The sequence below is a fragment of the Podarcis vaucheri genome (assembly GCF_965113315.1).
Source record: "Podarcis vaucheri genome assembly, chromosome: 13".
Lineage (NCBI taxonomy): Eukaryota > Metazoa > Chordata > Lepidosauria > Squamata > Lacertidae > Podarcis > Podarcis vaucheri.
The window spans coordinates 53,985,573-54,010,349 of NC_138751.1; the positions used below are offsets into that span (position 1 = coordinate 53,985,573).

Below are 24,777 nucleotides of genomic sequence, written 5' to 3' on the forward strand. Positions count from 1 at the left end.
TCGTCCTCTTCACTGGCCTTTCCTGAGAGCCCTTTGCTGCCCAAGTCCCAGCTGCCAGGTTTTGCCAGGGCAGTTTCTTTCACACACTAGCTTCTGGAGGAACCACGTCTTCATGCAACAACACAGTGAAAGTATGGAATTCGTGACAAGATGCAGGGATGGCCAACAATTTGCCCAGCATTGAAGGGGGTTAGACAAACCCATGGAAGATAAGGTGATCAATAGCTACTAATCAACCCCAAAGTCAGGAAGTATACCAGTTGCTGCTGATCTCAAGCAGGAGAGCGCTATGGGGCTCATGGCCTGGTTGTGGGCTGACCCTTGGCATCTAACAGGCCCCTATGAAAAAAGGATGCTAGACAAGGTAGGCCTTTGGAGTGGACTGACCTAGGAGGACTCTTCTTACGTTCGTTGTTCCTGTCACCCCCCTTTCTTCTTCCCGTTTCCCTTGTAAAGCCTACTTTCTGCAGTTGTGGGCAAGTTCACAGACCTATTTCACAGTTAACTGCATAAATTCAGTCAGAAGACTCTCAAAGATTTGCTTCCAGATGAAAGCAATCAGAGAGAAAACCACTGCAATGTACAGTGGCTAAGAAATTGAGCCGTGAACCAGGAAATCCCTACATTGAACTCAAGACACATGAAACCACTATCGGAGGCTGAAAGTTTAAGGGACAGAATTTGAGGGACTTGAACTACTTGACCATTTTGCTTCTGACCATTTGCCCACTTGAAATGGTACCATCAAATTGGTGTTTTTTTTCTCCAGCTGTGGAGGGGAAGAGATAGGTACCTTCACTTTTCCCCTCAAGGGTGGAAATGCAGGGAGTGACGTTTTGAGAGGGAAAAAATGGCTTTTAGGATTAAGATGGGAAACAGTGCATGGCCCCTTCCATCTCCAACCTCAACCACTCATCTGCAATATGGGGATAATTATACCGATCTCTTATACCCGGTGCTTTTTTCTGGGGGGGACGCAGGGGTATGCATACCCCTAAGCATTTTGTGAATCTTTGAACTTTTGTCCAGTTACGGTATTTATTTTTTCTGATTTGAACTATAAAATGGGGATTTTCTTGAGTCAAAATGAGAGTACCTCTAAACATTTTTTTTAGAAAAAAGAATTGCTTGTACCTATCCATCTTGTAAAAATTACTGGAATAATGTGTGTGCTTTCAACACTCTAAATGCTAAGTATTATTATCACCATATATTAAACAGAATGAAAAAACCTGTTTCTAGGAAAGTAGGTTTCAAATCCTAGCTAAAGTCTGGGAGAAGTTTGAGGGCCTTCAGTTTTTAACAACAGCTATAGGAACCTAACTGACAGGACGTTGTTGACAACATGAGACAAAGACTGCAAACCATAAGGCTTATTGTAAAAGCACTTCATAAATAGAATGGAATGGCAAACCGGGGAGGGATTATAGATCAGAAGAAAATATCTTTTTTTATATAAATATTTTTATTATATTTTTTCCAGATAGAAATATACAGTCAGATATACAAAGAAACAAGAAAAACAAGAAAAGAAAAAAGAAAAGATAAATCCTTTCAAAGCTTCTTTCAGTCATCTAACGGACTTCCCCACATCTGCCTCACAGTGCATTCTTGACAATAAAGTTATCAGCAAATTATAACCTTGTTTCATGCGTTTCTTTTGTACTTTCAAATCATTGCATTTTAAGTTTAAGTTACTTATTATCAATTCACTCTAAAAACAAATATAATGTTATTTAAAACTTTTAAACATTAGTCCTTTCATTAATATTACTTAGTTTCATATAACATCCATTCTCGTTGCTGGGGCTGACCTTTCCAAATCATGCGAATTCTTATAATTCATATAACTTATAAAATTTTTGCAAATAGTCCTTAAATTTCTTCCAGTCCTCCTCCATTGCTTCTTCTCCCAAATCTCGGATTCTGGCAGTCATCTCGGCCAATTCCATATAGTCCATCAATTGCGTTTGCCACTCTTCCAGTGTGGGCAAATCTTGAGTCTTCCAATGTTTTGCAATGAGAATTATTGCTGCTGTAGTTGCATACATAAAAAAAGTTCTATCCTTCTTTAACACCTTTTGGCCGACAATGCCCAAGAGAAAGGCCTCTGGTTTCTTAGGAAAAGTGTACTTAAACACCTTTTTAAACTCATTATAGATCATTTCCCAGAAGGCCTTCACTCTTGGACAAGTCCACCATAGGTGAAAGAATGTCCCCTCAGCCTCCTTACACTTCCAACATTTATTATCAGACAAATGGTATATCTTAGCAAGCTTGACTGGGGTCATGTACCACCTGTATATCATTTTCATAATGTTTTCTTTCAAGGCATTACATGCCGTAAATTTCATACCGGTGGTCCATAACCTTTCCCAGTCTTCAAACATGATGTTGTACCCAATGTCTTGAGCCCACTTTATCATGGCTGATTTAACTGTCTCATCCTGAGTGTTCCATTTCAGCAGTAAGTTATACATTCTCGATAATACCTTAGTCCTCGGTTCTAACAGTTCTGTCTCTAGTTTCGATTTTTCCACCTGGAATCCTGTTTTTTTATCCAACTTAAAAACCTCATGAATTTGAGCATAATGAAACCAATCTTGCACCTTATTCTTAAGTTTTTCATAGCTCTGCAACCTCCAATTATCTCCAATTTTTTCTACTATTTCCCCATATTTCGGCCAGCCGGCCTCCATATTGGGTTTTTTCCGGGCCTTAGCCTCCGCTGGTGATAACCACCTCGGGGTCTTACTTTCTAATAAGTCTTTATATTTTGTCCAGACCATGAATATTGCTTTTCTGACAATATGGTTTTTGAACATTTTATGTGTTTTTACCTTGTCATACCACAAATACGCATGCCATCCTAACGAATTATTAAAACCTTCCAGATCTAGGACATCAGTGTTCTCTAACAGCAACCAATCTTTCATCCAGCAGAAGGCTGCAGCTTCATAATATAACCTTAAGTCTGGCAGGGCAAACCCCCTCTTTCTTTCGCATCAGTTAGAATTTTAAACTTTATTCGGGGCTTTTTGCCCTGCCAAACGAACTTTGAAATATCCCTCTGCCACTTTCCAAAACATTCCACTCTGTCCACGATCTGTAAGGCTTGAAACAAAAACAACATCTTTGGCAATACGTTCATCTTTATAGCTGCGATTCGGCCCAACAAGGAAAGTTTCAGTCTTGACCAGATTTCTAGATCTTTTTTAACTTCTAACCAACATTTTTCATAGTTATCTTTAAATAAGTTCAAATTTTTGGAAGACAAGTTGACCACCAGGTATTTCACTTTTTTAACCACATCTAACTCCGTTTCCCTCTGAAACCCATCTGTTTCTGAAGGTGTCAAGTTTTCCCCCAAAACTTTAGTTTTTTGTTTGTTCAGCTTAAATCCCGCCACCCGACCAAACTCCTGAATCAGTTCTAAAACTCTTTTTGTGCTAGATTCTGGCTCCTGTAGTGTTAGAACCAAGTCATCTGCAAAAGCTTTCAGTTTATATTGTTTCGCTCTGACCCGTACTCCTTGTACCAGCCGGTCCTCCCTAATCATATTCAGGAGCACCTCCAGGACTGAGATAAATAATAGGGGGGAGAGAGGGCACCCCTGTCGTGTTCCTTTTTCAATTTGAAACTCTTCTGTCACCACATTGTTCACTATCAACTTAGCTTTTTGTTCTGAGTAAATTGCTTCTAAACCATTTTCAAACCCCCGTCCCACTCCCATCCCTTCCAGATTTTTCTTCATAAACTTCCAGGAAATGTTGTCAAAGGCCTTCTCCGCATCAATAAAAATTAACACTGCTTTAGTGTTAATATTAGTTTGCAAGAGTTCCAGAATATCAATAATATTCCTAGTGTTGTCAAACAAATGTCTGCCTGGGAGAAAGCCTGCCTGGTCCTTGTGAATTACTTCATTCAATACCTTTTTAAGTCTACTTGCCAAAATGTCTGCAAATATTTTGTAATCCACATTTAGGAGTGAGATGGGACGGTAGTTCTTAAGCTGAGTCTTTTCAGTTTCCACTTTAGGTATCAATGTGATGAAAGCTTCTTTCCACGTTTCCGGTGCCCTCCCTCCGTCCATAATCTGGTTACAAACCTCCATAAGTGGTTGTATCAGATAGTCTTTTAATATCTTATAGTACTTGGAGGTAAGTCCGTCTGGGCCTGGAGATTTGCCCAACTGCATATTCTGAATGGCATCCTCAATTTCCTGTTGTGTTATTCTATAGTTCAAGGTTAATCTCTTTTCCTGAGAAAATTTTGATAGGCCATTAGCTTTTAAAAATTGCTCCATCTCAGACACTTCCTCGGGCCCTTGCGTGTACAGTTTTTTAAAATATTTCTGGAAACACTTTCTAATTTCATCTGGTTTCTGAATGTTTTTCCCTTCGACTTCTGGATTGGTGATATAGTTCAATTTTTGTCTCTTTTTCAGCTGCCATGCTAGCAGTTTTCCACATTTATTTGCCGATTCAAAAGATCTTTGTTTCATTTGCTTGATTTTCCATTCCACTTCTTGATTTATCAATTTCGTATATTGTGTCTGATGGAATTTAATTTCTCTTAAAATCTCTTTTGATTTTGGTTTTAATCTCAATTTTTTCTCTCCATCTCTTATCTTCTCTAATATCTTATCCTTTTTTCCATTCCAGAATTTTTTCTTGATCGTATTCTGTTGTATCAGAAACCCTCTCATTACAGCTTTACTTGCGTCCCAGATTATTCTCTTTTCCACCGAGGTGTTCAAATTGATTTCAAAGTAGTCCTTTAAGGTTTTTTGGGCCTTCTTTACGATCTCTTGGTCTCTTAGTAGGTTGTCATTCATTTTCCATCTGAAGGAACCGGCTGGAGTAAGTCTCAATTCCATTTTCAGGGCGTTATGGTCGGAGCATGTCTTTGGGCAGATTTCCACTCTTCTGGTCTTAGGTGCCAGCCCTCTAGTTGTCCAAATTTGGTCGATTCTTGTCCATGACAGGTGGGCCTCAGAAAAGAAAGTTCCTTCTTTGCCTAGGGGGTTTCTTGTCCTCCAAATATCAATCAAGTCCATATTGTCTGTTAATTCAAAAAAAGTTTTTGGTAGTCTGCCATCCTTGGTTAAATTTTGATTCTGTGACTTATCCATGTAAGTAGAAACCACCCCATTCATATCTCCCATCATAATGATGTTTGAATAGTCCAGATAGTCCAGCAATGTCTCATGCAGTTTCTTATAAAATTCCGATTTCCCCTCATTTGGTGCATAAATTCCTAATATCAGAACTCTTTCTCCTTGAGTTTGTATTTCAATTGCCAGGATTCTTCCTTGTTCATCTTTAAACAAAAATTTCGGTGACAGATTCTCCTTTGCATAAATCACCACGCCTCTCTTTTTTACTCTATCTGATGAAATAAATTCTTGGCCTAGTCTTTTGTTAATTAACACTTTCCTATGGAGTCTAGTCACATGTGTTTCCTGCAAACAAATAATGTCCAAATGTTCTTTTTTCAAGATATGAAAGATCCTTCTTCTTCTTTCCGGGGAATTTGCTCCATTAATGTTCCAACTGTACAGCTGCAGAGACATCCTGAATCAATCTGTAGTTCCTCTTTATGGGGTGTCCTCCTTTTCGTCCGAATCCGAGGGTATAGGTGATGGTTCTTTTCCAGGCTGTGGCAGTGGCCAAGGAGCTGATATTCCCTTCTGTAGGTCCTCTCTGTGGTCGTGCAGGAACTTCTGGTTGTCTTCTATTGTTTTAATCTTAACTTTCTTTCCTTTGTAGTTGAAAGATAGGCCTTGAGGAAACTCCCACCTGTAAGAGATCCCGTTGCCTCTCAGTAGTCTTGCTAAATCAGTGTATGCGGTTCTGAGGTCCAAAAGTTGTTTTGGAATATCTCTGTAGATTTCCGCCTTATGACCTTGGATGTCAAGTGATTTCTTAAAATGGAGGTCTAGTATTTTGTCTCTCTCCTGTTTAGATCTCAAAATAATCAAACAGTCTCTGGGTCTGTCCTTCCTTGTAATTCTTCCCAGTCTGAACGCAGTTGTTATTTTAAAGTCCTTGTCAACTTCTATATCCCAGAACTTGGAAAATTCCGCTGTCAAAAATCCAATCAAATCCTCCTTCTCAAGCTCTGGAATAGCTCTAAGCCTCAAATTATTTTCCCGATTTCTCAGTTCCACCATAGACAGGTAGGCCTGCTGGTCACTGATGTGTTTATGGAGTGGCCTTACCTCCCCTTTTATAGCCTCAACCTTCTGGTTTGCTTGCTCTGCCTTTAAATTGGCAGCCTCAGCCAGTTTCCGGTTCTCCACAGTTGCTTCTTTAAGACTCCCAATTGCTTGTGAATGCTGTGCTACTTGTTCAGTCAGTTTAGTAATAGAGGATGTGGCTAAATCAATTTTTGCCGTTTGGTCGTCCACCTTCTTGTTTAAAATTGCAAATTGTTCTAACATTTCTTTTAAAAGGGTATCAGATCCTCCTGCAGCCATATCCTCTGTTGTTGGCTGTTCAACTTCCCTTAATACAGCTGGGACGGATGATCTACGTGACTGAGCAGCCAAAGTTGTTTGCACAAGTTGAGCTTTCCCTGCTTTCGCTTTTGCAGATCTTGTTTTCGGTGGGCCACTCATTCCACACCTGTCTATGAGTCAAGGTCAGATTGTCTATTATCCCATGGGAAAGACAGTTCCCAAATGTAAATAACAGAACAGCAGAGAGTCAAAATAAAGTTTGTTCCCAGGCACTTATAAATCCAAAGTTCCACAAGGGGGAGTATTACTACAGTTCAAAGAGGAAAGAAAGAGGTTTGTCCGCCATTAAAGTCCCTGCAGTCCCAAACAGTTTAACAATAGTCCTTCAAACTTTTTTTAACTCACAGAGCACTTCCCAAGTTGCGACAAAGTCTCATCTAAAAGGTGCAAGTTACAGTTCCTTAATTGTATCTTCCTATTGCGCTCAACTGTAGCAATTTCTGTTTTAGATACAGTCTCCGCAATGACAGTTCTCTTTTCTCCTGTCAGTCCGATATTTGGTTTTCTAAACTTTTATAATCCATAGAGGGGGAGAGAGTCCCAATTATAATCCAACACAGTGATAAAGAAGAAGAAAAAACTTGCCTTTTCCCTTTTAAGTACCAGTTCCACCAACGCACGATAACTTCAAATTTGTAATCCCTTTAAATTGCTTCCAGCTTGTCAATTTCTTTGCCTTTGATCTTTAAGCATTGCCGGGAGACTGACTTCCTGTTTTTCATCCCCCGCTTTCAGCCAAATTCAAAAATTTGTAATCCCAATAAAATAGTCCTTACTCACAAGTAGGTAATTTGGAGTCCGATGTTCCAGGAAGAAAGGTCAGCGCTCATCAGCAGCAGCCGCGCGGCTTCGCTCCCGCAGAAAGAGCGATGAACTCACAGCACCGCTTCCCCTCCACGCTTCCGGAGCCCCTTACGGGGTCCCTTCTTCGTTTTGGGGGTCGCTCCAGGTGCCCGCCGAGTCCCACGGCCACGGGCTCACTCTGCCCATGGTTTTTCTTAGTGGGTCATCGCTGTGCCGCAGCGAACGACCCTTTCCTGCGGAGCCCCTCTTCAGAGACCGAAGAGGACCGCCATTGCTGTTTCGCGCCGCCTCCGGAAGTCCGATCAGAAGAAAATATCACAAGAAACTCTCGTTTTTTTCTAGTCTGCAGTTGTTATTTTTTCATTATTATGTCTCTCCCCACCCCTACATCTGAAGCGAATGGTGTATGATCACACAACAATAAGGTAATTAATTACATTATTAAATTTGACCACAACGAACCAAGTAACATTTTTGTGGAATATGAACTGCAGCAGAATGGAAATGGTGCTGCATGTGATGCATAGAGAACAGAATGAGGAAAAATGCCTTTTTACATTTGTAGTAACACTCCAAACCAGACAAAGATTTGGTGTCCCTCACATGAAAGGCTGCTGCTTCCTTTCCTCCACTTTCCCTTTCCTGCCTCCTGTACCTAAAAGGGTAGATTTTACTTTTAAAACAGCTGTTTTGTGCAAGAGTAGTTCTTCGCTAAAGAGCTGTTTTAAATATGAACATATCATGAATGTTCCTTCAGCAACTATCAGTGGAAAACAACGGGTGCCTCCTTTTCTTTGGGGCATGGAAACCAAACAAAAGTAGGACATGTGGCAATAGACAGCACCCAGCAAAACGTCACCACATGTGTAAAAACAACAACACACAATGTGCTTCACAGTTGGGTAACCTTATTTTACATTGGATATTTCACCCCTTATTGGACTGCCCAACGAGAGGGAAAATCCAAATTTAGTGGAGGGAAGACTTGGATGAGGAGAGACAAACAGCTTCAAATCCACATTAAACTCTAGTTCAGATGCACCCCGTGCACTAAGAGATTCCCATTGTCATTCACATGCATGTTGTTTAGGCAATATGGTATGATATAGCATCCTATATATCCCATAGTTAGTTCCAGCTTCATCACAACCTCAGAGTTTAATGTCTGCCAGGGATAATGTGAAGAATCAAAGTCCTTGATTTGCCTGTTAACATGGAGTCTATGCAACGGAAGCTACCATCCCATGTTCCAAACACCCAACTGGCAAGCAATATCATTCATGTAGCATGACGGAGCTGGAAGAGATATTGGAGATTGTGTAGTCCAACTCCCTGCCACAGGTAAAGCATTTCAAAATACATTTCCTTTCAGCCAATTAAGTGAGACAATGGGCAGGCCAAAGACTAACTCTGCATTGGTGCCAGCACAATATTGAACATGGAGGCAATGTGCACTACAGATGTGGAGCAGCCTTGTGCCAGGGCCAAGCTCTGAACAAAAATTACCAGTGGCACTCACTGTATGAAGGAGGCACTGCTAAGAGCAACTACTAGTGGAGCAAGGCCTTCACCTATAGAGTTCCATACCATCAAATCTGAAGGTCCCTGACAGTTCTACAATGGGCTTGGATACCAGTTTGGGAAGACTGCAAAAGACAGTAGTATGTATGAAAAGCCGTCTCTGCACCAATGGCAGGGAATCTTATTTTGATTACCACATTTCCTTGAGCATAGCCTTTTTGGGGTATCACAGTGGTGGGTAGAGATGAACCGCTCTGAGGGCAGTATACTACTACTACTGCTGCTACTACTACTACTACTATTACTACTACTACTACTACTACTACTACTAATAATAATAATAATAATGCCACAGCCCGAAATGGATGAGACACCCCCTCTTCTCCCTCTTTCTGCCACCTCTTTTTCTTTTCCCTGCTCTCTTTCTTTCTGCACATTCCCCACCGCTGCTCTACATATCTTACAAGTGGTACTCTTTAAAAAACCCTATGCCTTTCCAACCCCCAGCCTCACACCCATCAAAAAACCCCAACTAGTGCCATCTGCAAATATTAGTACATAGTTTTCTCAGTGTACATTAATAAATGTATTGACTTACCTCTTTTCCTATCCCATGCATAGAGCTCCTTTATTCCCAGTTCATTCAATGACTTTGTAAGTTCCAGTTCCTCCCCAGTGAAGGTATCTCTCAGGAGGACAAGGCATTCCTGACTGACCTCACATTTCTCACAAATCACTGGGATGATGCTTTGGAGAGGCACCTCGGGACTCACTCGGACCACTGCCTTTTGTGTCTTGAGATAGTTTACGACCAGCCTCACTGTTTTCTAGGGAAGCAAAACAGAAAAGGAAAAGACTCTGTGAGCCACAGCTCCTCAGAGGGTGGTGCTTTTGCACTGCAGTTGCAAAATAGATTATTCATACTGGCAAGAGGGTTAAAGAAAGATCAAGGAGTGTCATATTCATTGCACAGGAATGGCATTACAGAAGCAGAACAGGATTCCTTCGAGCTTTCTCTGTGTAGGTATGCATCAACACATTTTAATCGCTTATGAAATACCTGTATATGCAATGCTGAAAAACAAAATTAGTGTGAAGCAGATAGCAGTTATTCAAATATTAGATTGAGAGAGAGTATATGAGCAATAATAGCCCTTGGACTCTAAGCAACTTATTCTACAAGGCAGTCACAAGAACTGTAGATGAGAACTGTCCAGTTTGTTTCTATTATGGAATAAAAGAATTAAAGGGTTGGAAGGAACCTAGGAGGTTTAGTCAACCCCTTCAATGCAAGATCTGCAATGTTAGGATGCAGCTACTGTACTGTATTCCTTCAGTCTTTGCTTAAATACCTCCAGCATAGAGGGGTCCACCATTTTCATGGCAGTTGACTACTGTCAAACAGTAAGTTCCTCCTAACGCAATGTCCCTTGCAATTTCCACCAATTGGTCCCAAAGAAACAGGGGACAAGTCTGCTGGTTCTTCTGATTTGATTATTTTTGTACCTTAATACCAGGCTTTACATTATCTCTATTGAATTTCACGTGCTGGCTTTGGCCAGCAGTTCCAGCCTGTAAAGATCATTCTGAATCTTGATTCTATCTTCTGTGCTGTCAACGATCGCTTCCAGCATTGTGTCATCTGCAGTTTCAGTTCCTGCACTAACCATACTTCCTCTAGAATGATACTTAACTCTTAATCTCCACCAGGTGGCAGAATTTTTCATTATGTTGCAATTTTGTCCATTTTACCTGCCTCCTTCCAAAATTTAGAAGTTATAGTATGGTTATAGAGATCCAATAGGAGTTTTTCCTCATCAGGACTTCTACAATTTTCTTTTAGAAAGACCTAAGAGCCAATGTTGTTGGCATCTGTCTGTCTCTCGAGAGTGAGTATGCCTCCAGGGGTGGAGTCAAACCACTTCGTTAGCAGTGACCTTCCCAGGGCACAAGCCTGGGCAGTGGGGATGGAGGTCTTGCTGATGTGATCCAAAGGAAAGCAGAGCAGTATGTTTGGCACCAGCTTGGCTGCAGGAGTTGCTGGAAGGAGGCATACGAGACACCACCCAACCATCTCCAATCCAGTTATGTGTAGGGTTTACTCCTTAGCCTTTCTTCTCCTGAAGTTGTCCTGCGAGGTGGCAGAGGTTTAGGACCAGAGCTTCCCTTCTCCTAGAAGGGCTACCTTCCCAGGTGAATGAGCCCCATCTGCCCCTCATTTCCATCTACAGCTTTTGCAGAAACAACCTTCTTGACTGTTGGACCCACTATTGGTCTTGTCTGCTCAATCCACCAAGCCTGTCTTTGCATGCAGGGGAAGTCCCTAACTCACTGGGGTTTGAGATCCATTAGCTATCCTCACTTGGTTTAGCTGGCCAGTCAAATCTGTTTCCCAGGGTGTGGCCACTGTCACATGCTGACAGCTTCTAGGAGCCACAGGTGAGAGCTGAATGCAGGGTGGGGACCAAGGTGGACTAACTACCCAAGGAGCATGATGTGCCCCCACCAGAATTACTACCCCTCCCCTAACACCCTAAGACCCCTTACAATACAAACAACAAAAGACAGTCCTGTTGTCAAACCAAGGCCTAACACAGCCTTGAACAACTCATCCTCCAACGAGAACCCAGACTTCTAGGAAACCAGGAGACCAGAAAGAGTCCCCCCTCCCTGGCCATAAGATCCAGGGAGAGCTCTCACCAGGCCCACATCCAGGGAATGCCCAGGAGGAACCTCAGGGTGGATCTCTGCCTTGTCTGTGGCAAAGAAGTCCCTGTCTAAGCTGTACAGGGAGGCTAAACCACCTGGTAGTCCTTGAGAGAATCAGCATCAGAAACTGCAAGCTCAGACAGCTGGCCAGTAAAGGAGGACTTGTGGACTTGAGACCACAATGTCACCATGCTAGTCAACAGTACAGTGGTACCTCGGGTTAAGTACTTAATTCGTTCCGGAGGTCCGTACTTAACCTGAAACTGTTCTTAACCTGAAGCACCACTTTAGCTAATGGGGCCTCCTGCTGCTGCCACGCCGCTGGAGCACGATTGCTGTTCTCATCCTGAAGCAAAGTTCTTAACCTGAAGCACTATTTCTGGGTTAGTGGAGTCTGTAACCTGAAGCGTATGTAACCTGAAGCGTATGTAACCCGAGATACCATTGTAAAGGGTTCCTTAAGCATCTGGATTTGGACAGGGTCTGGAAGGCTACTCTTTATAAAACTTCAGTTGAAGTCTGCTAGTAGCTGGAACAACACCATGCCTCTTAACTACTTACTCATGCAACCAGACTCCCCTGCAGTTGTCCTGCCCTCTGACTGAGTGGTGTACACACTCCTACCCCTCTTAATTTTATCCTCACAACATTTCTGTGTGGTAGGCTTGGTTGAGTCCAGCACCCTAACCACTACTCCACCTTGGCTCTGGATAGAAACCACATGGCCTTACAGACGTTGCTGGACTCCAACAACACCTGGAAGGCCACAGGGTCCTCAACCTTACTTACAAAACGACAATTCAACTCACAAAAGGCCATAGTCAACTCAAAATAAACCTGCAGTAACTACTTATTGCCATATACCAAGTCTCTACACTGGCTGTCAGTTAAGATTACCATTACATCGCAATAGTAAGCTCCAAGCCAAGTTCAATACTGCACACATGGGGGGGGCTGTCGTCAACATTTATTGACATCTGGCAAAACAGTTATGCAGCAGAAAGTTCCAACCTCAGGAATTTTGGGCGGAGGAGGTCGCTTCGCCTTTCCTTCAGGAACCTTCTCCTTCAGAAGTATCTTCCATACATCCAGTGCCCCTATCAAAGTGTTTGGCTTATAACTCAAAGTCTGTTGGGTCCCTGAAGACTGCAGCTCCAGGGTGTGATAGGCTGGATTTAAGTGGTACCGGCTGCACAAGTCAACCAAGAGGTCCATCACAGCTTTACTGGAAGGGAAAACAGAAAAGGCTACTTAGAACCAGGTTTAATAGAACACAGAAAGGTTTTCACGCAGGTAGAGAGAGCAGATCGAAACCATATCCAGATAGTACACATACACATATATAAAAATCAACCTGGACTATTTCAAAATAGCCATGTTCTTCAAAACACCCATTGGGAAAATTTGTGCCTCTTTGTGCCTCTATTTGCTGACATGGGCATAGCCAGTGTTGAGCTCAAGGCAAGAAGCCCTGCACCTTTTCCTCATGGCCAGTTTGTCCTCACACCAGAACCACATCCACAGATCAGCTACTGAGTGGGTTGTAGGGATGGAGAGACAAGCTTGACTGATCTCATCCATCAGCTGTGTGACGGCTCTTGCTCATTAGCTATGAACAGGGATGAGCAAATCTACCCATTTCAGTTTCTCATCTTTCCAATCTTAAATTCAGTTATCCACATTTCCATATCACATGGCTTATTTTGTTTCTAAAAAATATCCTCATGAAAATTCATCAACATTTAATACAAAATTCTCATAATTATATGTATTTTTGCACACAATTCTGCCTATATATTTTTTACAAAGCAGTTTTCTGTAACACAGTGCATTTTTGTATGTTATTGTCACTAATACATGGATTTTTAATGTACACTTTATCCCAGTACATGCATGTTTGTACACATTACTCGGCTGCAGAACTTTGCAAAATTCAGAGAACTGCAAACTTTTAAGGATGCACTGAAGGATTGTATTGTGTCAGAAAGTGTGATAACTGGGAGGTTTGCCTTTAAATGAATCAAATTTCTCTCCCATCCCTACAATGGAGGAGAACCCACCAAGCCCATCCCTAGAATGGAGGAGAACCCACCACTAATGGAGGAGAACCCACCAAGCCTCAAGCCCTTCAGCCACTAAAGGAGGAGTCTGACAGAAAACCCACACAATGGGAGATTTTGCTTTAAAACACCAACTGAATCACAACTCAGCCACGAACCAAACCCAAAAGAGGAAGAAAGCCAATGCGAAGGACAGAGCCTCATGAAGCCTTGCCAGAATGTGGAAAGTGTAGAGAGCAGAGGCCCAAAATGTCCCCACCCACAAAGCCTCCACACCACCACTGGTGGTCATCTGGGTAGTGGAGATGCCTTCACTTGCCCTCCACAGTGGCAAACCCACCTTACCTAGGGATTGGGGGAGTGAAGAGCACAAACAGGAAAGTCCTCCGTGTGACCTCTGGGCAACGGCTAAGAGGCAATGAGAGGCCTCTACATAACCTCCTTAATTCTTGGACATGTACTGGATTGCTCCACACCAATCATATAAAATGCTGGACAACAATTTGTTGTTCTCCCAACCATTACTAGATTTCATCCATTCTTAGTCTAACTGCTTTTCCTCAAGATGTTTGTGTGGAAACATCCTTTCCTGGTCTTTTAAATTTTCCTCATGTGTGCTTCACTTCAGGAAAGGATGGCTCTCTTCAGATATACAATTGTGCCCTGCAAGACGAATGCCTCGCAAGACGGAAAACTCGCTAGACGAAAGGGTTTTCCGTTTTGGAGGTGCTTCGCAAAACGAATCTCCTATGGGCTTGCTTCGCAAGACGACAATGTCTTGCGAGTTCCTGCTGGTTTTTTCCCTCCCCCCTTTTTCTAAGCCGCTAAGCCGCTTATCAGCTGATCCGATCAGCAGATAAGCCGCTAAAAGCCGCTAATAGCGCTAATCCGTCAATGGGCTTGCTTCGCAAGACGAAAAAACCGCTAGACGAAGAGAATCACAGAACAGATTATTTTCGTCTTGCGAGGCACCACTGTATACACAATGCTTCAAAGGCAAAATGGTGTCCTATACTATGCGCTGCACATAATTAAAATTAATAAATACAGTAGAGAAAAATTAATTATATGCATATAAATTAGCCTCTCTTTGCATGCTGGATGAAATACATGTGCACTAAAAACACTAAAAACTAAAAACAGCAGGCGCTGCTTAACCTAACATGCACTGCTAGGTTATAAGCAGCGGGGGGGGGGGGAGGGAAAACCTGAAAATTATTGCATTGTCTTACATCTCTCCTCCTAAAAATGACATCAATGGGTAGATACAAATTGTTTCACATGTCTGAAAGCCTTACCTGCCATGCACAGTAGTTTTCTGTTCTTCTCCATCTGGAAAAACTACTATAAAGTCCACCATCCTGTTAATCAGATTTTCCTTCATATTTATCACACCCTGATCAGGCAGCGCTCCCAGGTCTGTAGGTAATTTGTGTTCATTATTAACTGTACAGGTGGCAGGAGTTTGGTTTGGTGGAGGTGGAGCACGAGCCTTCATTCTTCGTCTGAAAAAGAAAACAGTAGGAAGTTGGTTTGTTACATTCACATGCTCCAAAAGAGCAGTCGATACCATCTGCCCAGGTGATAAACACCTGCTTCCTTTGGACAGTAACAGGATGCATTACTTAGATTTTAGTGCTTCATAGCACACTTCCAGGACAGAGTAGTTAGTACCCTGCATGCCAAGGCTGTCACCAGACCCGGACCTGCAGTAAGCGGCCAGAGGCAGACACCCAGGGTCCCTTGGCAACCCACTCAGGAAAAAAACACTTTACCGCAATAACCACAATAGAAATTCCTACATTTTAAGCAACCCAAGTACTCAAAGCGCCCGGAGTGAGGGTGAGACAATTTCAGTAGGGAAACTGGAGGCGGCCAGTTTCATCAAGCCTGAGGTACACCTCTGCAAGAGGCCTAATAAGTCTCTGGATCATACCTTTCTAGCTTCATGCCATCTACGAGTCTTTTATAAAATGCTGAAAGCACAGAGCTGAGGACAGAGCCCTATGACTCAAGTCCTCCCTCTGGGCTGACACAGAACCATTAACAAACATTCCCTGGGTGTGGTTGTCCAACCAGCTGTAGTATCAACCTTGCAAGTAGTATCGTCGAGCCCACATTCCAAAAATGCAATATAGTACAAACTCAGACGGATGCAGCAGATAAAGCAGAGACTTCAGAGTTTGTCCTAGGCCTTGCTGAAGTCCAGATATACCATGTTTGTGGCATCCCCATGATCTACCAAACAAATAACTCTCATCAAAAAAAGGAGGTAAGGTTGCCTGGGATGACTTCTCCTTCATAAACCTTGTAACCAAAGCTTTCTTTTCTGGAGGATCATGAGGTACTTAACGATCTGCTAGAGAAATGTGGCCAATGTTGACATCAAGCAGTGACTTGTAATCCACCAGAGCCATTCCCCACCCTTTGATGACAGGGGACATCATCTGCACATCTCCAGGCTTCTGGCTTCTCCTCTGATCTCAAATATTTCAAAAATATTCAGAATTCGCAAAAATTACAAGCAGCATCTCTGATGTAACACCTTCAAGCTCATTCAACTCCCTTGGGCTTAATTCATCTGACCCTAGACGTGTGAATTTACTGAAAGTGGCTTGGTGTTCACTAACCATCTTCTTACCTATCCAGGCTGCAAATCCCTCCTCACATTATTTGCTCCTGCTGTTTTAAATATAATGATAATGGCAGTAGACATCGCAAACTATTATTCAGGCAGGGAATATAACATAGTGCCAGATTTCCACAAAATCACTCTCCAGTCCTTTCGCCTCTCCTATTTGTTCTGCAAGTTTTTCTGTTACAGCTGCACTTATATTACAGAAATACATATCTTTCAATATCCCTTCTAACTCTGCAGTGATCCTTTATTTCTTCCCAGAGCCTACTCCATTTCATAGATCCTCCATTTGCCCTCTCTGCAAATAGTCCTCTAATTATATCCTCAATCTGCCTTTTTGCCCGTAGCCCAATTCACAGACATGGAAAAACTCAAGAGAAGTACACTTTTTATCTTTAATTCCATCTGCAAACTAGCCTGCCTGAAATCCACACTGCTCTCATTAATTTGCAACACCCTCCTGAAGTGTTTACATGTGAAACAGATTGACCCCATAATCCCTAAACAAAACTATATAAAAGATTTGCATAGCAAGTCACTTGCTACTATACTATTATCTTACCTCTCAGAATAAGCTGCTTGGCAGAAAATACGAGAATTGTTCCTCAAAACAAAAATAGCATGAATACAATCCCTAAGATTTATGAACACTGAGATCCTGGAATGTAAAAAGAGCCATACCCTTTGGACCAATAAGGATCTTAGTTATTTATTAATAAAGATCACTAACAATGTAACCTTGGCATACCAAAGCCCAACTAACAGACGGCACCCTGTCAAATGCTTTTCACATGCTCATAGCCTTCATTTCCTCACATCAACTCTGTAAAGTGACATATACAGTTTTGGTGAAAAGTGCAAGCCTAAGATTTTCACCTTCAGCTTGTAAGCTGTACAAGACACAACAGAAACCTTCCAGTGAGGTACTAAAGTACCTGGGTAAAGGTTCTCAACATAACCTTAGAGAAAGTCTCTGGAAAGCAGCGCTACACTATGTACAAGCTTATTTGTCTGAACACTCAAGAAACGCATGCATTCAGCAGTTTGATAAACAGAAACGCTGCTTATACAGTACAGGGTTCCACAAGCATGAAAATATACAAAAGGAGTTTCCACAGGTGTGGCAGGTGAGAGTTCTGCTCCCATGCACTTCTGGTGTTAAAATTAAACCACATTATGTCTGCATGTTTGCCATATTCATCTATAGTTTGGCCCCCAAACAGTATTTGGCTTAAAATCAGTCTGGGATGTGAATGGCAAGTTTCACTAGATACACCCATTTCAGCTCCTTTCCCCCACTACCAAAATTGAGATGGCAGAATTAATGCAAAAAGGGCTCAGAGATGCTAGTTCTGGGCTTCCTATCTGAAAACGTCTACTGCCACATGGCAGAACTAGTCCTGGAATTTTGAAAAGCAGAGTTGTGCTGCTTTCAGAAGTGCATAAAACCATATTATTAAGCGGAACAGTCACATGCATTAAGGGGTACAAATGAAATACTCATATGGGAATCCAATGACACCTTTAAAAAAAGATGTCATCACTTTTCTATCATCACCAGCTCTAAAAATCTGTACAGTGAATGATAATCTCACCTGAAAAATCTTATCTGAATTGTACTAAAGTGGAGCTGGGTAGAGAGTAAATTCCACTTAACGTGATTTTGTAAACTGCTTTTGTTATCAAGCCTCGTCCTGCAATGTCCCTTCTGTTCCCTGCCTAGTAAGCTTGGGCAATTGCTCAACAGTGCTCTGTGCCACACACACTGCCAACTTAGGCAGGACTGATCAGAGTCTCCCCTTTTGCATTTTCTCTCTCGCCGCCCCCCCCCCATATATTTTGAGCGGATTATTGTTAATGCCCAGTTCCTGCCACTCTCCCAACCTGTTCCTTTTTCCTCACACGCTCTTAGCAGTCTTTGTGCGGGTGTGGAGATCATATAAATCTCAGTTCATTTCAAACTGCTAATGAACCAAACATGCATCGCCAGTGAGGTAATGAAGTGTCCTGCTTTCACACAATAACCGTGTTGTTGCTGGAACATTATAATGAATAGATGCCTCGGCTGCTATTATTAGGAAATTCCACAGTTTGAATTCTAATGGGATTGGGGTTTCTTGTATTAAACGTTTGAGGGCCAGCTTTCATTTCAGGCTATATTTTCCTCAAACTCTTAAAAAGATGTTTGCTGGAAGAAAAACACTGTCATGCCTAGCCCTGAGCTAGCACCAGGCATGGAGTCCTTAGAGGACAGACTGGGCACCGCACAGGTTGAGGGTCTTGAGGAGCAACGCTGATGGTCCCCTGGAGGGGTCCTTCGCATGGATACCTAGTGAGGAACCCCTGGAGCTCTCACTGCTGGAAACAACATAGGTCCCTAGCTTCAAGGTGCTGATTCTATTCACTCTCCCTTGCTGTGTTGTACCTTGCCACACACACACACTCTCACACACACACACACAAAACATACATGCATACATGTATGTGTGTGTGATCTTGATCTTGGTATGTTTCCTAATTTGTTTCTGGATTACATTTGGAACTAGATTATCTGTGCTTGATCGTGGTTTGTTTGGACTGCGTTCCACTGGTTATCTCTGTCGTCACTGGTGAGTAGTTCGGCTTATATCGCCTGTAACTGGGATCCCTGCCTCTGAGGGCATCTCCTGGAGTGTTACAAATGGCCTTGGTCCAGTATATCTGAAGGAGCGTCTCCACCCCCATCGTTCTACCCAGACACTGAGGTCCAGCTCCGAGGGCCTTCTGGCGGTTCCCTCCCTGCGAGAAGCCAAGTTACAGGGGAACCAGGCAGAGGGCCTTCTCGGTAGTGGCGCCCTCCCTGTGGAACGCCCTCCCACCAGATGTCAAAGAGAACAACAACTACCAGACTTTTAGAAGACATCTGAAGGCAGCCCTGTTTCGGGAAGCTTTTAATGTTTGATGTATCATAGTATTTTAATATTCTTTTGGAAGCCACCCAGAGTGGCTGGGGAAGCCCAGCCAGATGGACGGGGTATAAATAATAAATTATTATTATTATTATTATTGAGGCTCCAATACTTTGGCCACCTCATGAGAAGAGAAGACTCCCTGGAAAAGACCCTGATGTTGGGAAAGATGGGGGGCACAAGGAGAAGGGGACGACAGAGAATGAGATGGTTGGATGGTGTTCTTGAAGCTACAGTGGTACCCCGCAAGACGAATGCCTCGCTAAACGAAAAACCCGCAAGACGAAAGGGTTTTCCGATTTTTAGAGGCTTCGCAAGACGAATTTCCCTATGGGCTTGCTTCGCAAGACGAAAGCCCATAGGGAAATCTCCTGGGACAGCGGGGAAACGCAGCGCACCTTCTCCTCTGTTCCCAGACCTGTCCTGAAGGCTTGTGGTGGGAGGTCCGGGAACAGAGGAGAAGGCGCGCAGCGCTTCTCCTCTGTTCCCGGGGCTTGCGGTGGGAAGAGGGTTTTTCCTCCCCACCGCCAACATTCAGAAGGCTGTTCTGAAGGCTGGCGGTGGGAAGAAAAGCCCTTCTCCCCCGCCAGCCTTCAGAAGAGTTCCCGGAGGGCTGCCTAGGCTGCGGATAGCAGCATGCTGCCCCGCGCAAGGGGCGCTCTTAAGCAGAGCGCCCCTCGCGCGGGGCAGACATTCGCAGCTTGGGGAGCCCTGCAGGACTTCCCCGCAGGGCTCCCCAAGCTGCGAATGTCTGCCCCGCGCGAAGGGCGCTGTGCTTAAGAGCGCCCCTCGTGCGGGGCAGCAGGCTGCTATCCGCAGCTTGGAGAGCCCTGCGGGGAACTCCTTCTTCCCCCGCCAGCCTTCAGAAAAGGTCTGGGGACAGACTGTCCCCGGACCTGGTCTGTAGGCGGTTTCCCTAGGAACGCATTAATTGATTTTCAATGCATTCCTATGGGAAACCGTGCTTCGCAAGACGAAAAACTCGCAAGAAGAAAAAACTTGCGGAACGAATTAATTTCATCTTGCGAGGCACCACTGTACTAGCATGAGTTTGATCAAACTGCGGGAGGCAGTGGAGGACAGAAGTGCCTGGCGTGCTCTGGTCCATGGGGTCACGAAGAGTCGGACACGACTAAACGACTAAACAACATTATTATTATTATTATTATTATTATTATTATTATTATTATTATTATACATGCACACATTCACACTTACATACACTGCATTCGTAACGTCAGTGTACAAATATCTGATATTTCCTTATTAAACCAATGAAACAGAAACTGGCATGGAATGCATGCAATCACAACAGTTGTTATCCACTATTTTGCTAATGCTTGTACTGAACAATTTCGCTCATACAATTTCTGAAGGAATGAATAAACGTTTTGCAGTGCTGAAAGCTAACATGTTAGCCTTCTGGGCCTACAGACACTGGGGCTACCCAAGTGAACAGCAGCAGCATCTTACTCACAAGCCTGTTTGTCTCTTTTATTATCATCCCCATCCTGCAACTAATACACTGCTCATTTTGTTACTCTGTGTGCCCCCTTCTCTGGCACAAAGCAGCCCCAGTTTGTGCTTCCCTGACTGTGCCCAAGTGATTTGTTTAAACTCAACCTATTCCTATTACACATAGGTCCCGCTATAGGAACCTAATTACCTCCTGAGAAATGGTTCATAAGGCAAGTGTTCTTATAGAGATGTGAACATTTCCATGATTTCTTATGAGGAAAATTCCAATGCACTCCTGACCCAGAAAGATTCACCCTGACATTATTTATATTAAAAAAACTGAACATCATTATGATGAATAAAATCACAAACACCATTACCATTATGCCATATACTGTATTTATTCAACAAACAAGTCAAACAAACAATGAAAAACAAACGCCTCACCTGACATCATGGTGATGTCAAGTGATGGACGGGGGGCAGCCCCACCCACCTGTCAAAGTGACCCCCAGGGTGTGGGAGACCATAGGATCTTGGCTGCCAGCTGGATCCAGTTTCTAATCCCACTCCAACCAGTCTTTGAAGCAATCCAAAATGTGTGAAAAGTGGATGGAGCCATTTTTGTTATTCCCTATTAGACTCACACAGATGAGGCATCCGATGTCGAAACTTTCGCTCCATCGTTGGAGTGAAATCTGATATATCCTATGGCCCCTGAAACGCTCTAACGGGGACTCAAAGGACTGCAGCTCAGTTGTTTTTAAGCTAGGACAAATATGTGGGTTGGGCTTAAATTCTGCACATCCTTTTCCTTTTATATTTAGTCTGTATAGCTAAATATACGAACACTAACATAATTAAATCCTCCACAGCCCTTGTGACTTCAGGGATGACATATACAGTGGTGCCTCGCAAGACGAAAAGAATCTGTTCTGTGATTCTCTTCGTCTAGCGGTTTTTTCGTCTTGTGAAGCAAGCCCATAGACGGATTAGCGCTATTAGCGGCTTTTAGCGGCTTATCTGCTGATCGGATCAGCTGATAAGCGGCTTAGCGGCTTAGAAAAGGGGGGGAGGGGGAAAAACCAGCAGGAACTCGCAAGACATTGTCGTCTTGCGAAGGAAGCCCATAGGAAATTCGTTTTGCGAAGCACCTCCAAAACGGAAAACTCTTCCGTCTTGCGAGGCATTTGTCTTGCGGGGCACCACTGTATATTTAGTAATTACACCTATTTATACATAGCTGAATATTAATCTTGGAGATTAGTTCAAGATATCATTTATACTGGGCTCTTCCAGAAAAAGTTTCTTTGGGGAGGGTGATCACTATATTTCAGGGGTGGCTTGAGGAGTTGCAGCCTGCCCTGTTCTTTTAAAGGAGCTTGACTCACCTGTAGCCCTCCAGAGGTTTTTGAAGTCGAACTCTCATCTGCTTTAGCCAGCATGGCCAATATACATGCAAAACTTAGAGGTCCTTGCTTTAAAGTTATTATCATCTTGGAATAGCAGCATTTAATCTTTTGCTTGTTTTAGGTAAACAGAAAACAACAGAAGCACTTATAAAATTAACTTCCCATTCTAAAATGTATTTTATATAATTGACTTTTTATTTTTATTCTTGGTATTTCATACAGTGGTACCTCAGGTTAAGTACTTAATTCGTTCCGGAGATCCGTTCTTAACCTGAAACTGTTCTAAACCTGAAGCACCACTTTAGCTAATGGGGCCTCCTGCTGCTGCCGCGCCGCCGGAGCACAATTTCTGTTCTCATCCTGAAGCAAAGTTCTTAATATTTCTGGGTTAGTGGAGTCTGTAACCTGAAGCATATCTAACCCGAGGTATCACTGTATTGTTGCTTTATTGCTACGGCCGATGCAAATAAAGATTCATTCATTCATTCATAACTTCCCATTGCTTTTTGACACACATACTGTTACATTTTTTAATCACATTTTTTTTTTATTCACACACTATTACTATAACAGGCTCCAGAAGGCTTCAAATTATTTTTGGTCATATGATTATTTGACTTGCCTTTTAGCCTTTGGTGCAATCTGATGCAAGCCGTTGGTGGCCTCATATCATCTGTGGAGGCCACAATTCAACCCCTACTATGTATGCTTTAATGCACAATATAAAAGCTTTGAAAATGTAGAAAGCACCTTTTTATTAGCTAATCTACCGCTATGAAAAACCCAGGAAAAAATGGCCCCCAATGATAACTGTTTATTTATAATAATAAAAAACACTTGCACACTACTGTTTCGTTTAAAGAAACCCAAAGGGATTTACCACAATTATATATACACCAAAAAAAAACCCTCTCATAAATTTAAAACATCACCGACTATGAAAGAAAGTGGTATCTTAACTGTCTGCAGAAGCCTGGTGGCAAAGAAAATATTTCAGCAAAAGTTTAAAGGTGAATCTAGAAGACACCTGCTGAATCTCTATTGGAAGAGCGTTCTGGGATAATGACCTGCAGAGCATTTCTGACTAAAAGAAGTGTGAGTTTCACCACCGGTACACCAACAGGACATGGGACACCCTCCACTATCCTGGGAAATCCCTTTAATCCCAATTTTATTTTATTCTTTGGTAGATTTACAAAAAGAAAAACACACACCAATAAATGCATTTTAGAAAGGGGCAAGATTAAGCATGGGCGCACAAAGCATTAAAAATAAATAAAAACAAGACTCCTTGTGCTCTGCTCCCTCCTTCTTCCCACCCAGGGCAGTCTGGCCCTCTGCCTGCTCTCAGAGCCAGAGCGTCATATGTGGGGCTGGGCTTCGGTGGCGGCAACCTCTCCTCCTCTTCCTCCTCACCCCAGAAATCTAATGGGGAATCAAGATCTGTTGGGAGTGCTAATGCTGTGAGCCCTTCCATCTTATTCTCATGTTGTAGATTTGTGTAAGTGAGACCATATATCCTAAAGGCGACATTTTTCCACCTTCGCCACATCAAGCAGTTGGTCCCTTACCTTTCCCACCCCGACCTGGCCACAGTGATCCATGCGACGGTCACCTCCAGGCTTGACTACTGTAATTTGCTCTATGTGGGGCTGCCCTTGAAGCTGTCCCAGAAACTCCAGCGGGTGCAGAATGCTGCAGCGAGGCTCCTCACGGGGTCTCTGCCATGGGAGCATATTCATCCAGTGCTTTTCAAGCTGCACTGGCTCCCGGTGGAGTACAGGGTCAGATTTAAGGTGCTGGTTTTGACCTTTAAAGCCCTTCACGGCCTAGGACCCTCGTACCTACGGGACCGCCTCTCCCGGTATGCCCCACGGAGGACCTTAAGGTCCATAAATGGCAACACCCTAGAGGTCCCGGGCCCTAAGGAAGTTAGATTGGCTTCAACCAGAGCCAGGGCCTTTTCAACTCTGGCTCCGGTCTGGTGGAACGCTCTGCCTCATGAGACCAGGGCCCTGCAGGATCTGATTTCTTTCCGCAGGGCCTGTAAGACAGAGTTGCTCCGCCTGGTCTTTGGCTTGCAGCCAATTTGATTTCCTCCCTCCCTCTCTTTCTTTTTTCTTTTCCTTCTCCTCCTGCGATGAGGCTACATTTTAATATTTTAATGCTCCATTATTTTAATGTTGTATTTTATTTTTGTTTTTAAGTTGTAATCATTCATCTTGTTTTTATTATTGCTTGTAAGCCGCTCTGAGCCCGGCCTTGGCTGGGGAGGGCAGGGTATAAATAAAAAATTATTATTATTATTAAAGACACTACAGTCTTCAGTGACCTTAATTCCAAGGAACTCAAACCCTGGGTAAACGCCTGGAACCGCTCAAATCTCTTGCTGCTCAGAGCAATAATATTTTGTTTTGATTAAGGGGAAGGACAGTCTAGAAATTATTAAATTGGGCCTGAGATGCAGGAATCTTGATTTAACAGCAAATTAGACTTGCAATTCATTAGTCCTTGAAATGACCTCTTACGAGCGTGTGTTTCTACTTTGACTGTCGAGACTGAACACTGTAAAACAAATATACAAACATTTGTCCCCCATTGAGTTATCCAATGCATGCTGCTACGCCCATGTCCTGAAGGACTGATCCAAAATAACTGTGGCATTAATATTACACAACTGTAATTTTAGATACTGCTAGAGAAG

The 24,777-nt window shown here is 43.0% G+C and overlaps 1 protein-coding gene across 8 annotated transcripts in view; it reads right to left on the minus strand.

Annotated features, from left to right (window-relative positions):
• COBL (cordon-bleu WH2 repeat protein) overlaps window positions 1-24,777 on the minus strand; it is a 206,859-nt gene that overhangs the window by 163,354 nt on the left and 18,728 nt on the right. For 7 of the 8 annotated variants that reach the window (XR_014212795.1, XM_082194696.1, XM_082194698.1 and 4 more), the window contains 3 exons: window positions 14,916-15,122; window positions 12,569-12,782; window positions 9,447-9,675 (listed from right to left, as the gene is read on the minus strand). Coding sequence is in view for 7 of the 8 variants with exons in the window: in XM_082194696.1 (XP_082050822.1) it covers window positions 9,447-9,675; window positions 12,569-12,782; window positions 14,916-15,122 (650 nt within the window). In the remaining variant the exon portion in view is untranslated. Of the gene's footprint in view, window positions 1-9,446; window positions 9,676-12,568; window positions 12,783-14,915; window positions 15,123-15,553; window positions 15,583-24,777 lie in introns of those variants that run through there. The other variant, XM_082194699.1, reaches the window with a different exon arrangement.